A 13,158-nucleotide genomic window follows, 5' to 3' on the forward strand; every position below is an offset into this window, starting at 1 on the left:
ATGCATCATTTCCAGCTGGACAGCTCAGTTGGTTAGTGCATGATACTGATAACGTCAAGGTTGCAGGTTCGAACCCCATATGGGACAGCTGCATATTCCTGCATTGCAGGGGGTTGGACTAGATGATCCTCAGGGTCCCTTCCAGCTCGACAGTTCTACGATTCTATGAGTGCCAGTCACCCTAACAAAGATGGTGGAACGTGACACAGGAAGCTGATCTAAACATCCACAGCATATACTACTTAACATGGAAGGAACAGAGCAGATTGGGGGTAGAAAATTAAGCTGCAAAGTCATGTATGAATCAGGCCTTAGTTGCAAAGGGTACCTTCTACCGGGAGATTCTCCTGAGCAATCTCCTGAGTGGAAATTGTGCAAAAACACGACTTTGGAGAGATTCCATTAATTTCACTGGGGCTTGTGCAGGAGACCGTCCTTTCGGGTTGTACTCAGAACGACTAGTTAATTAGAACCTATGTTTCCCTTATAAAAGTGCATTTGCCTCCACTATTGTCATTATTAATATTAATGTTCTAGTTTCTGATTTAACAGCTCACTGTTCATTCCACTTTGAGAAAAGCGGGTATACACAGCATGCAGCCAAGCTGCTTTGGAAGAGAGTTTAACATGATTAGATAAACTGCAATTTTACACCTCTGTCTAAACCACAGAACTGCCTGCAATCTGATACAAGTTATAATCTCAGCAAAATCCACAGCGCCATTTATTGGGGGCGGGGCAGGGAATTAAGCCCACCAATTTGAAAACCTTTCCATTTTGACTTGCAAAAGCTAGCTCGTTTATGGTAAATTAGAGGGAGGGGAGGAAGAGAACAAACTGTAAAAAAATATCCATGAGGAAACCACATTATTAGGTGGGTTGCTCGAGGATTTGCTATGAAGTAGCAAGGCACACAACTGCCCTGCCCCAACCAACATTTGTACCCTGCTATTGGCCCTATCAATAAAGGAAGACTGCAGATGATTATTTACCAATATAACCCATTCATAATATGGAATGCATGTAGCCGCTTGATAAACTTGTTGTGTATATTTGTTTGGCCAAGGGGAGAGAAGAATCGTATTGCTCTCTAACTTCTGATCCGTGGAAGAACTGTGGCTAAGAGTCCCCTAGACATTTGCCCAGGCGATACCAGGTGCTTACGTGAGCACACGGTAGCGGTCTGCATCCATCCAACGCAGCAAACCCATTTGCACGGGCATCGCCATATATTAAGCATCAATTGCTCCTCAGCAGGTCTGTCCGTCCTTTAAATACAATGGAGGGCCAAACCAAAACAGTAGGCGTGTGATTTGCACTTGCATGCAAGTTATTAAAATGGTGAAAAGCAGGCACAATAGGAGGGGGAGGATTTCAATCAGGACCATGGAGAGAGGTGGTTTAACCTTTTCCTCCCTTGCTGTGGTCCCAGCAATGGCGCCGTCAAAGCTCCAAGTCTGTGGGGAACTTCTATCCCAGGGCTGATAGCAGTTTACAGGTGTGTGTGTGTGTGTGTGTGTATGAGCACATACATGGATTTTCATCAGGACTGTGGCAGGAGAGGAAAGGGTTATCCCACCTTTTAACATGCCCTAATTCTGACCCCACCCCACTTTGCCCCTCTTGCTGCTTACCATTCATTTCTTTCAAATACTTGCATCTCTGATTTTGGATGCATTTACCTTTCATGGCTACTGACAAGTAAAAAAAAAGAACAATACAAAATAAATAAATGTAAGATCCTGGGGGGTGGGGAGTGACTTATGATGGCTCCAGGTGGTTGTGGGATGATGATGATGATGGGATCTATCCATTCTCCCAGGCCTAAGATATTGCTGGTGCTTAAGACTTAGCATGCAGAGAACTAGAATAGCAGAAGGTTCAGCATGAAGTTTGTCCCTCAGGAGCACCAGTCAGAGGCAAACTACAAGTCTAGACAAGAGCAATAGATCTTATGCTCAGGTTTTTCCTTTTCCCCTCATGCTGGCTTTCTGCCTGTGGGTGGGGGCACTGTGGGCGTCCGTCTCTAAACAGCCCTACATTCTAGCCTGCTTCAGTATGCTTTAGATTTTTAGCTTCAAATATGAAAACAAAGAAACTATTCCTTGGGGGGAACATGTTTATTTGTGTTTGAGATGATACAGTGGATGCTCTCTTCTGAGCTACAAGGTGGTGGCGATGGGAGGGAAAGGGGGGTGAAAGGAAAAGAAAAAAGAAAAAAAAAGAGGGGAGGGGAAACCCTTTCATTACAAACCGACGAAGGTAGAAGTTTAAAACAGTTTTCACAACAGCATGTACCACATATCGGAAATAGATCTGGGCTTAATACAAATGACGTAATTTCCTAGTAATCTACAGCTACCTTTAATAACTTCATACAGATAATGAATTAGGCTAAAATGCACTATAATATTTGGTTGACTTCAGGAACGGTATCCTTAGTTACATCACAAAATACATTTTGATATCCCAAAGAAGCAAGACTTGCAAGTAGGCGTTTTAAACATAACTAATCTACAGCTACAAAGTTCTACTCTGGATAGCGTTTACCTTTTCCTTTCTGTTTCTCGTGGTTGGGGAGGGGAGGGGTTAAGGGTCAAGGGAAAGCGATATCTCCGTCTTTGAAAGGATAAAAGCAGAGAGTAGAATCAGTATAACATATACACAGAAGTCCGTATTGTAAAGGCTATAAAGATCGGTTGCACACTGCAGGGGCTGCCTCCGTGCACCTTGGCGCCGCACACCAAGCCGTCGGGGCGTGGCTTATGTTGCGTATCTCTTGGTCCACTGCCTGGCTATCCTGTCATGCTCGGCTCTGTTGGTCAGGTACTGAGTAGCTATGCTTCCTACCAGAGGATCAGCTGCAAGAGTTGGGTGCATGGGGAAAGGGGGGGGGGACGACAAGGGAAGAAATGGGAGGAGAGGGAGGGAGACGGCGTGTCAAGATCAGAGACACATCAGCATCACAATAGTTCATTTCGCCACACTTGTTTCCAACCTAAGCTGCGTGGCAGAACCTCCTCAAGGAAGCATTGTTCAAAAGACAAGGTGCTTGACCTAAACGTCAGCCGGAAAGAGAATGCGGACACTTGTGGACACGAAGCAATTTTTTTTTTTTTGGTGGTTTGGTTCTCCAACAATGTCTTCCTTTTCTCTCTCAAAACTCTCCCCTTCCCCTGAACATTTCAAACTGCGATTTTGTGAATGGTGCCCCCAGCACTCTCTCAACATTCAAAATGTGCCCTCTGGTCCAAAATGGTTGGCAACACATGGCAATAATCCATAGCAGTCTTTCTTATTCCACCTTTTTAAAGTATGTTAGAGCTGGACAAGCCTAGAACTTTGTACATGGGAAGGTATCTCAAGGGCTTAGCAGATTTTGTGATTTAATCTTGAGCAAACTGGGAGCGCTGACAGTGCATTCTGCCATTAAACTGAATGCAAAGTCTGAATCCGTGGCCAATTCTACTTCAAAGTCCAGGTATTCAGAGGTTTAAACACAACCTGAACAAAGAGGATCCGTTTCCAGGCCACCCTGTGTAAAAGGAAAACAACCCATCTTTTCAACCTGAATTTATCTCATCCCGGTCTGATCCCACATTTATGTAATTGTTTACACAGTCAATGTACTTTGAACAATCTCCCCCCCCCTTTTTTTTTTTTACAGCTGAGGGTAGGAATTGTTTTGACTCTGCTTACTACCCAATTAGTAATTCCTGTCCTTTCAAAAAAATAAACAAAACAAAACAAACCATTGCCTTACCAGGATTGCAGTCTGTCAAGAGAGAACAAATAGACAGCAAGACCTTTGAAATAGTTAAAGCAGGGCTCCAGTTGTCTTTCAGAATATCCAGACAGATGACTCCTTGACTGTTGATGTTGCAGTGATAGATCCTAGTGCGAAACGTAACCTAGAGGTAGAAGTGGGGGGGGGGGAGATTGCGGGGGGGGGGGGGAGAGAATCATTACACCCTCTTCATGCACAGCTTGTTGCCAGCTTTTTGAAACCAGCCTTGAATTATTCACCCTCTGTGGGAGAATTTTTTTCTATAGACACCTTTCATTTCATTTTACTTTTTGTTGCTGCTGCTCATTCTGTAAGGCTCATCTGAAAAGTGGTTCCCCGCCACTGCCACTTTTCAAGCAGCTGTCTTGACTCATGTTTGCCATGTAGATCTCAATGTTAAAAGCTTTATTGCGGTTCACCCTCCCCTCCCCGGCAGGCATGCACACAGCATTTTGAAATCCCACTTTGAAACCACAACCACAACAACATAGGGAAATTTATTTTGTATTGTCCTTCTGTGCCTGGGAGATAGACAAAACTAGTGCTCAGATGACTAGCTCCGTTCCATTTTAGTGCATGTTAAGGCCAAAACATCAGAGAGAGATATAAAGTTATATAAATTTGCTGTTTGATTGCTGCAGAGGAGTCTGGGGTTTGGGGAGAAATGGGTTGAGGAGCCTGTGTGCAACTAAGCCAGTCCATTTAATTTGTTAGGGGAAATTTAAGTACCGTATTTTTTGCTCTATAAGACTCACTTTTTCCCTTCTAAAAAGTAAGGGGAAATGTGTGTGCGTCTTATGGAGTGAATGCAGGCTGCGCAGATATCCCAGAAGCCAGAACGTTCAACTTCCAAGGTTACCACTGTAATAATAATAATATTTTATTATTTGTATCCCACCCATCTAGCTTGGTTTCCCCAGCCACTCTGGGCAGCTTACAGCATATATAAAGAAATTGTAAAACGTCAGACTTAAAAAAATTCCTGATACAGGGCTGCCTTCGGGTGTCTTCTAAAAGTCAGATTTTCAGTTGTTTATTTCCTTGAAATCTGATGGGAGGGCACCACTACTGAGAAGGCTCTCTTGCAGTGAGGGAACCACCAGAAGGTCCTCAGAGCTGGACATCAGTGTCCAGTGTCAAGCTCTCCAGAAGGCTAGGACCATCAGGGCTGAAAGGGCCAACTAAGCTTAGGTGTGCCTGCCAGGGGGCAAGAACATTGGAAGATTCAGGGCGGACAAAAGGTAGAATCATAGGACTGTAGTGTTGGAAGGGTTCCCAAGAGTCATCTAGTCCAACCCCCTGAAATTCAGGAATATTTTGCCCAATATGGGGCTCAAACCAACTACCCTGAGATTACCCTGAGAGTCTCATGCTCTACTGCAGGGATCAGCAAACTTTTTCAGCAGGGGTCCGGTCCACTGTCCCTCAGACCTTGTGGGGGGCCGGACTGTATTTTGAAGGGGGAAAATGAACGGATTCCTATGCCCCACAAATAACCCAGAGATGCATTTTAAATAAAAGGACACATTCTACTCATGTAAAAACACCAGGCAGGCCCCACAAATAACCCAGAGATGCATTTTAAATAAAAGCACACATTCTCCTCATGTGAAAACACCAGGCAGGCCCCACAAATAACCCGGAGATGTATTTTAAATATAAGGACACATTCTACTCATGTAAAAACACACTGATTCCCGGACTGCTCACGGGTTGGACTTAGAAGGCAATTGGGCCGGATCTGGCCCCCGGGCCTTAGTTTGCCTACGCATGCTCTACCGACTGAGCTTCGTGCAGCACATGGTTAAACTTTGGGATTCACAACCACAGTATGCAGTGATGGGCACCAACTTGGATGGAGAGCAGAGGAGCGAGGAAGGAATACACGGCCCCCAACCATAGTCTATGAATCAGGCCAACATAGGGGCTTGTCGTGGGCTCTGAAGGACAACTAGATATTTCCAAATTTCCCTAGAGTGATCTAGAAATGAAATGAACACAATACTTTGGAACAGGAGATCTCTCTCACACACACACTAACACACAGGTTTGCATGTGCATGGGGACTATTCTATTGAACTTGGATAGTCTAAAACTATCACATGATCTGTCCAGCATTAACATTCCCATGGGAGATTTTCACGGATGGAACAGGGAGCTGCTCGCCATCAAAGGACTTGAAAAACACTTACGTTTCCCCATTAGACGGCATCATTATGTGTGAGGCACACCACGCTCTAATTTGTGTCATCATTCTGCTTTAATTGACTTTAACATTCTGTACAAACCCCGCGCAGAGTTGAAATGCATTAGTTACAGAAGGAATACTTTATGGCGCAAAGGGTAATCCAAACTCTTAATGGCACCGCATGCTAGAGGAAACAAACAAACCAAAACAGCAGTCCTTTCAATGCTTTTTTCCTTTTTCTTTTTGCAGAGGGCGGTGCTTTGTAAAAAATAAATAAAAATGCATAACTCTGAGCAACTTTGTTCTGTTCCAAATTCAAGACCAGGCTCTTTGGCTTTTGCAGAACTGTGAGGACAGATTTCATTTCCTCCCTTTGCTAGGCCACGTGGGGACAGATGGTCAGAGAAAAGATCTACCATACACGATCCGGATAAATGCACAATTTGTTCCACACACAGGCTACCCTCTGCAGGATCAGACCAAAGACCTCTCTAATTTACCATCCTGTTTCCTCATTTTTTTGGAAGTTCACAAGCAAGAAATGATGGCAGAATCACATCAAAAGGGGCCTTTGGGTTTGGGATCCCATCCCCCCCCTCCAAAAAAACCCCAGTAGCACTCCATGCTGCATGGCAAACTATCTGGGAACTTTCAAAAGCAAGCTTGTGTGGGGAGGGTTTTTTGCTTGGTTTTTAAATCCAACAGCCCACTGGGGATACCCAGTCTCTTGGGTATGTCAAAAATAGCTCTTTGGATCTCAGCCAGAATATACAACTTGTTAGATGAGGCACGAAATGGCAGGGGGAGCAGAGGTGAGGAGTTGGGATCTAGGTCCCTTGATTTTTGCAGCATGTCTTCAGCAGATTAACCAGCTTCACAAACCTAACATTTTGTCTTATTTGTACAACAGCAGATTTCTGAATCTTCTTCATCAAACATCTGCTACGCAGCTGCAATTTTTTAAACAAACATTTATGCTGGCATAAATATCTATACGATATGAGTGAGCACATGAAATTACACTTGGGACAATTTTGTGTGCCGTGTTTTCCATATTCCCAGCCCCCCCTAAAGAAACAGGGTTAGACAAACAAATCACTAGCATAAACATTGTTTTGCAAATGGTAATTGATTCCAACACTGAAGACTCAAATACACACAACTTTAGTCTTGTAGCTCTGTCCTTATGCACAGGGTTGGAGGAGGGGACAAGCATCTTCTGGGGGGGGCATAATCCATATTGGGTCCCCTGCCCCCCCTCCTTGCACCTAAGCTGGGTTTCCAACTTGGAACAGGCAATAGCCATTTCTCAAAAAGTAGAGAGTGTAGAGCTATTCAAGCATTATTATATGTAAAGGTAAAGGTAAAAGGACGCCTGACCATTAGGTCCAGTCATGACAGACTCTGGGGTTGCGGCGCTCATCTCCCTTTATTGACCAAGGGAGCCGGCGTACAGCTTCCGGGTCATGTGGCCAGCATGACTAAGCTGCTTCTGGAGAACCAGAGCAGCGCACGGAAACGTCATTTACCTTCCCACTGGAGCGGTACCTATTTATCTACTTGTACTTTGACATGCTTTCGAACTGCTAGGTTGGCAGGAGCAGGGACCGAGCAACGGGAGCTCACCCCATCGCGGGGATTCAAACCGCCGACCTTCTGATTGGCAAGTCCTAGCCTCTGTGGTTTAACCCACAGCGCCACCCGCGCCCCATTAATTATATGTAGTTTGGCCCTAATTTTCATTTGGCAGAAGAGCATTAAGACCAGTATTCCTTTTCAAAAAAAATTATTTCAGATAATTAATATCAAGATGTAGTTCTTGAAATAGAAGGTTCCATTCGTTAGACCTTGCTCTTCCAAGTGATTTAACCCGCCTTATTGCAGAAGCGAAACAATTATGACAGATTTTGACAACAGTTACCAGAAATATGGGTGGAAGTCAAGCAGTTCTCCATAATCAAAAGTACATTATTTGAGATTAATAAACAACTTTACAATTCAGCGTACATGTCATAAACCCTTAAATACTACTGGAATCAGTGGGACATAAGGGACTATACAAGATTTCAGGAAATATCATATTGTCCTCAACCTGTCAGTTTGCGAATTGCTTCGTTTGGGTTTTCCTAATTCATGGGTACTTTCGAGTCTATTCACACTGGTACTTTTCTGTTCAGGTCACATGAATGCCAGCTAAGTGCCAACGAATTGTGGTCAAGATTGAAGCATGTTAGAGTTACTTTCAGTTTTAAGTTAAACTGCCTAAAGGTAAGAACTGGCTTTCAACACCCTCCTTATACGTTTAAGGGCACTTATCAAAATCTCTGTAATCGGGTCAAGTGGTCTTACAATGTTGCTTATGCAGAAAACGATAATGACTGACACAAGTCACTGAATGCCCTCCAACGGGTCACTGCAGAAAACCAGGATGTGCGTCACAGGCGCAAGATTGCACCCCGCATGTTTTGGGGCTGTGGCAAAACATGTGTTTTTGGGCACTGTCCTCTCAAGAGCACGGCCCCCCAAAACGGGATGTCCCGACTGAATCAGTTCAGTTGAGAGGTATGGTCACTAACTTCAGTTGCTGAAGCTGCCCTTTAGCTTGCTAAACCAAGAGTTTGACTCCATTCTCACATGAGGCCGAGGCTCTTGGTTTAATAAACCATACTTGCACGTGAAGCCTGATCGCTCCTCCCCTGGAGAGAGTGGGGAAACAAACCAGAAAGCATATAACTTAATGCTACAGCCGAACCCAGCATTGCAGTTTGTTTTGCCTTAACAAACCACTATTGCTTGCCTGCCCTAAGCCATGGCCTGGTGTTGACTTACTGATCATATCTTGGAGTGGAGCAAACTATGATCCCAGGGTTCAGACCTAACACTAAGCTGTCCCCTTCCTGCTTTACTTACCTGCCTGCGTCAGGAAAAGAATGAAGTAGACGCAATTGGACTATGTGCACAGCATGGTTTATTATGCTAATAAACTTACCTTGCCATTACGTATGATGGCCACAGAGACCGGACAGGAGCACAAAGTTAGTTTAGTTCAAGCTGACTGTTACACTTCATTTCATCTCAGAATTTCCCTGCTTTGTGTACTTAACTCACATCGCTCTAATAAAGCAAGTGTTTCCTTGCAATGGTTAATTTTCTGTTTCAGTTTGAGGCAGCCGAAACACGGAGGTTTAGACCGGTGTTTCTCAAACTTGGGTCTCCGGCTGTTTCTGGACGACAGCTCCCATCATCCCTAGCTGGCAAGACCAGTGGTCAGGGATGATGGGAATTGTAGTCCAAAACAGCCGGAGACCCTAAAAAACCAGAAGCTTTTTTGTTAGGAATGGTTGGAAATGAAATAAATAGAAAGGACCATAAATTATTTTTATATGCAGTATCAGCAGCAAGAATACTACTGGCCCAAAAATGGAAGCAGGAAGAATTACCATCGATAGAAGAATGGAGAATGAAATTAATGGACTACACAGAATTAGATAAACTAACAGGAAGGATCCGAAACCGACGAGATCACAAGTTTACCAAGGACTGGAGCAAATTTGTGGACTATATGAAAAGCATTTGTGATACGCAAATAACGTTTGTGGGTTTACAGGAAGCTTTGTGAAGAAATAATACTAGAAACACTGTAAAAAAGGGAATAAGGGAATAGGTTTATTTAAAATAAAAGGCAATGTTAAATTTAGAATTGCGGATAGAAGATTAGAAAACGGAAGATTCGCGGATGAGCTGAAGGAAGTCAAAATTATGTATTTGTGATAAGATTGAAAATGTATGTTTAAATCTTGTATTGGAAATTGAATAAAAATAAATTTTAAAAAACAAAACAAAACAAAAAAACAGCCGGAGACCCAAGTTTCCCAGCGACTCTAGAACACTAGGCAGTACACTCACCTGATCAAAGGCTGGTAGGAAAGGGGAAACTAAGAGGATATTATTGGCCATTTAGGAATGTTTTCCTGCATGTGTGAGAGGGAATGGAATCACAACCATAAATATTCCCTAAACTATCTAAGGGGGATGGAGGGAGATTAATAGCTACTGGCACACTAACAAAATTCATTTCCCCCCACCTCAGGAAATTTCCAACCCTGAGTTGTAAGTTCTGCAACACATCAAGTGCAAGTTAAATGTGGATTCTTGGGCTGCATATTGTACAGCTTGGCACGGTCACCGGTTTATTTGAGATCTTGGGCTACACTTGAAACTTCAGAGCTGCGGAGTCTTCTCTTTCCTCGATAGTCAAATGTGCAAGTGTCTCATGAGCACTGGTACAAATGTGAAGAATGGAGATACAGATACATTCAAGGATGGAGAAGCCGCATATAAAAATACAGAGAGCCACAAATGCTTACCTTTGGTGGTTTAAATGGATAATCGGATGAAAACGTGATATCCAGAAAGAAGACACCACCTTCATACACAGAACCCGGGGGACCGAGGATAGTAGATCTCCACTCGTAAATGTTATCGCCTTTAGGCCCAGCACTGTTGAAATAAAAGAGAGAGGGAGATAAACAGAAAGTGATCTGGAGAGTTCCTGGGCATTGACAGTCATTACTCATTTCATCCTTAAATCCTCGTCAATGACATCTGTTGTCATTGGTGTGGAGCTTTTGTATGAGTGTGCCATGAACGAAGGAACGACGCGTCAACTGTGCTTCTGTCAATGTTTTCAAACACAAAACCCATCTTTGTCTTTTATGATATTTAGCTCTGTAGCCTTTTGGTCTGCTGCTCTTTCCGGTGCGTGGGGCATTCATGAAAGAAAGCTGGGAGGAAGAGGGAATGCCTTAAAACACAAAGGACTACAATCCAACACAGGGAGGGGTTAGGCCTGCTTAAACCCATTCATCCACCCCTCACCATTTATATCCAACCTTTTCTTCAAGGAGCTCGCGGCAGCGTGCATGGGCTTATCCCAACTTATTTGCACAATCCTACAAAGCCTGTTCGGCTAAGAGAGAGAGTCACTTGTATGTGGCAGCAACATACACCCGGACAACACCATTACTGGCCCCAACAACATCACACATACCATCTCGGGACTATTTAATTGCTCATCGTCTAACATTGTGTATGCCATCAAATGCCAACAGTGTCCTTCAGCTCTCTATATTGGACAAACAGGCCAAACCTTACGCCAAAGAATAAACGGACATAAATCTGACATCAAGAATCACAAAACAGAGAAACCAGTAGGAGAACACTTCAATCTCCCAGGACATTCTATACAAGATCTCAAAGTAGCTGTTTTACTACAAAGGAATTTCAGAAATAGACTGGAAAGAGAAGCTGCTGAATTACAACTCATTACCAAACTTAAAACAATGGAGAGACCTGGTCTGAACAGAGACATCGGATTCTTATCTCATTATACATGACTAAGCCATTTCTCACCTTCTCACCCCTTGCCTTTTCCTGTAAGACCTATTACAGTCGTTAAGAGTCGTCAACAGGCTCATCTCAGCTATCTGCCAATCTCCGATTCCCACCACCCTTCTAAGTAATACCCCTCCCCACCTTCTCAATATATAGAAGGATCTGGCAACTTCTGTTTCAGTGTATCTGAAGAAGTGTGCATGCACACGAAAGCTTATACCAAGAACTAACTTAGTTGGTCTTTAAGGTGCTACAGGAAGGAATTTTTTTATTTCGACTATGGCAGACCAACACGGCTACCCATCTGCTCTGGTCCAGTAAGACTACAATCCTATAACCATCTGCCTGAGAGCAAACTCCACGAAACACAGCAGTACTTGCTTTTAAGTCAACTTGCCTAAACCTGTGCCAAAAGGTGCAAACCAGACACAACTGAACGGCAAAAAACCTCCCTTTGAATGGCTCTCGGCTGTAAATTAGGGCTCCAAGGCAGCGATGGGGAGCCAGTGGCCCTCCAATTGATACTGGACTCCAACTCAACATCATCCCTGGGAGTTCTGAGTCCAACCAGATCTAACAGACCAAGGGTTCCCCAGTCCTGCTCCGAGGTAACCAATGCAGACATTAATAAAAATAATAATAATAATAATAATAATAATAATAATAATTTTTATTTATACCCCGCCCTCCCCAGCCAAGGCCGGGCTCAGAGCGGCTTACAAGCAATAATAAAAACAAGTTAAATTATTACAACTTAAAAACAAAATTAAAAATACAACATTAAAATATTGAAACATTAAAATATTAAAATGTAGCCTCATCGCAGGAGGAGAAGGAAAAGAAAAAAGAAAGAGAGGGAGGGAGTCAAATTGGCTCCAAGCCAAAGGCCAGGCGGAACAACTCTGTCTTGCAGGCCCTGCTGAAAGAAATCAGATCCGGCAGGGCCCTGGTCTCTTGAGGCAGAGCGTTCCACCAGGCCGGAGCCAGTGTTGAAAAGGCCCTGGCTCTGGTTGAAGCCAATCTAACTTCCTTAGGGCCTGGGACCACTAGGGTGTTGCTATTTATGGATCTTGAGGCTCTCCGTGGGGCATACCGGGAGAGGCGGTCCCGTAGGTACGAGGGTCCTAGGCCGTGAAGGGCTTTAAAGGTCAAAAGCAGCACCTTAAATCTGACCCCGTACTCCACCGGGAGCCAGTGCAGCTTGAAAAGCACTGGGTGAATATGCTCCCATGGCAGAGACCCCGTGAGGAGCCTCGCTGCAGCATTCTGCACCCGCTGGAGTTTCTGGGACAGCTTCAAGGACAGCCCCGTGTAGAGCGAATTACAGTAGTCAAGCCTGGAGGTGATCGTCGCATGGATCACTGTGGCCAGGTCGGGGCGGGAAAGGTAAGGGACCAACTGCTTGAAGCGGCGAAGGTGGAAAAATGTCGCCTTGGCTGTTGCTGTAACTTGCGCCTCCATGGAAAGGGAGGCATCAAGGATTACACCCAAACTCTTAACGGAAGGCAATGGCACTAATTGGGCCCCCGCAAGAGAAGGGAGTTGGTCCCTCATCCCCATGCCATCCCGACCCAGCCATAGGACCTCTATCTTTGAAGGATTTAGTTTCAATCGGCTCCTACGAAACCATCCAGCCACAGCTTAAAAGAATTAAAAGAATGGGTTTTTTTTTTGCTTGATCCCACACTGTTCTTGCAGTTTTGCCATACAGTCAGTTCCAAGTAGTTTCCCTCGGGTCCTAAAATACTACAAATGCTTCTTGAATTTGTTCACTCGCTTCCTGAAAAGC

General features: G+C 44.1%; 1 protein-coding gene across 3 annotated transcripts in view; it reads right to left on the reverse strand.

Annotated features, from left to right (window-relative positions):
* Positions 1–2,101: 2,101 nt before the first annotated feature.
* The window catches only part of UBE2E3 (ubiquitin conjugating enzyme E2 E3), a 102,236-nt gene continuing 91,179 nt past the window's right edge, over positions 2,102–13,158 (reverse strand). For all 3 annotated transcript variants that reach the window (XM_080973055.1, XM_080973054.1, XM_080973053.1), the window contains 3 exons: positions 10,343–10,475; positions 3,764–3,911; positions 2,102–2,861 (listed from right to left, as the gene is read on the reverse strand). In XM_080973055.1, coding sequence (XP_080829181.1) covers positions 2,764–2,861; positions 3,764–3,911; positions 10,343–10,475 — 379 coding nt within the window. In that variant the 3' untranslated portion in view covers positions 2,102–2,763. The remainder of the gene's footprint in view (positions 2,862–3,763; positions 3,912–10,342; positions 10,476–13,158) is intronic.

Source organism: Podarcis pityusensis (genome assembly GCF_964106645.2).
Source record: "Podarcis pityusensis genome assembly, chromosome: 1".
NCBI classification, from domain to species: domain Eukaryota; kingdom Metazoa; phylum Chordata; class Lepidosauria; order Squamata; family Lacertidae; genus Podarcis; species Podarcis pityusensis.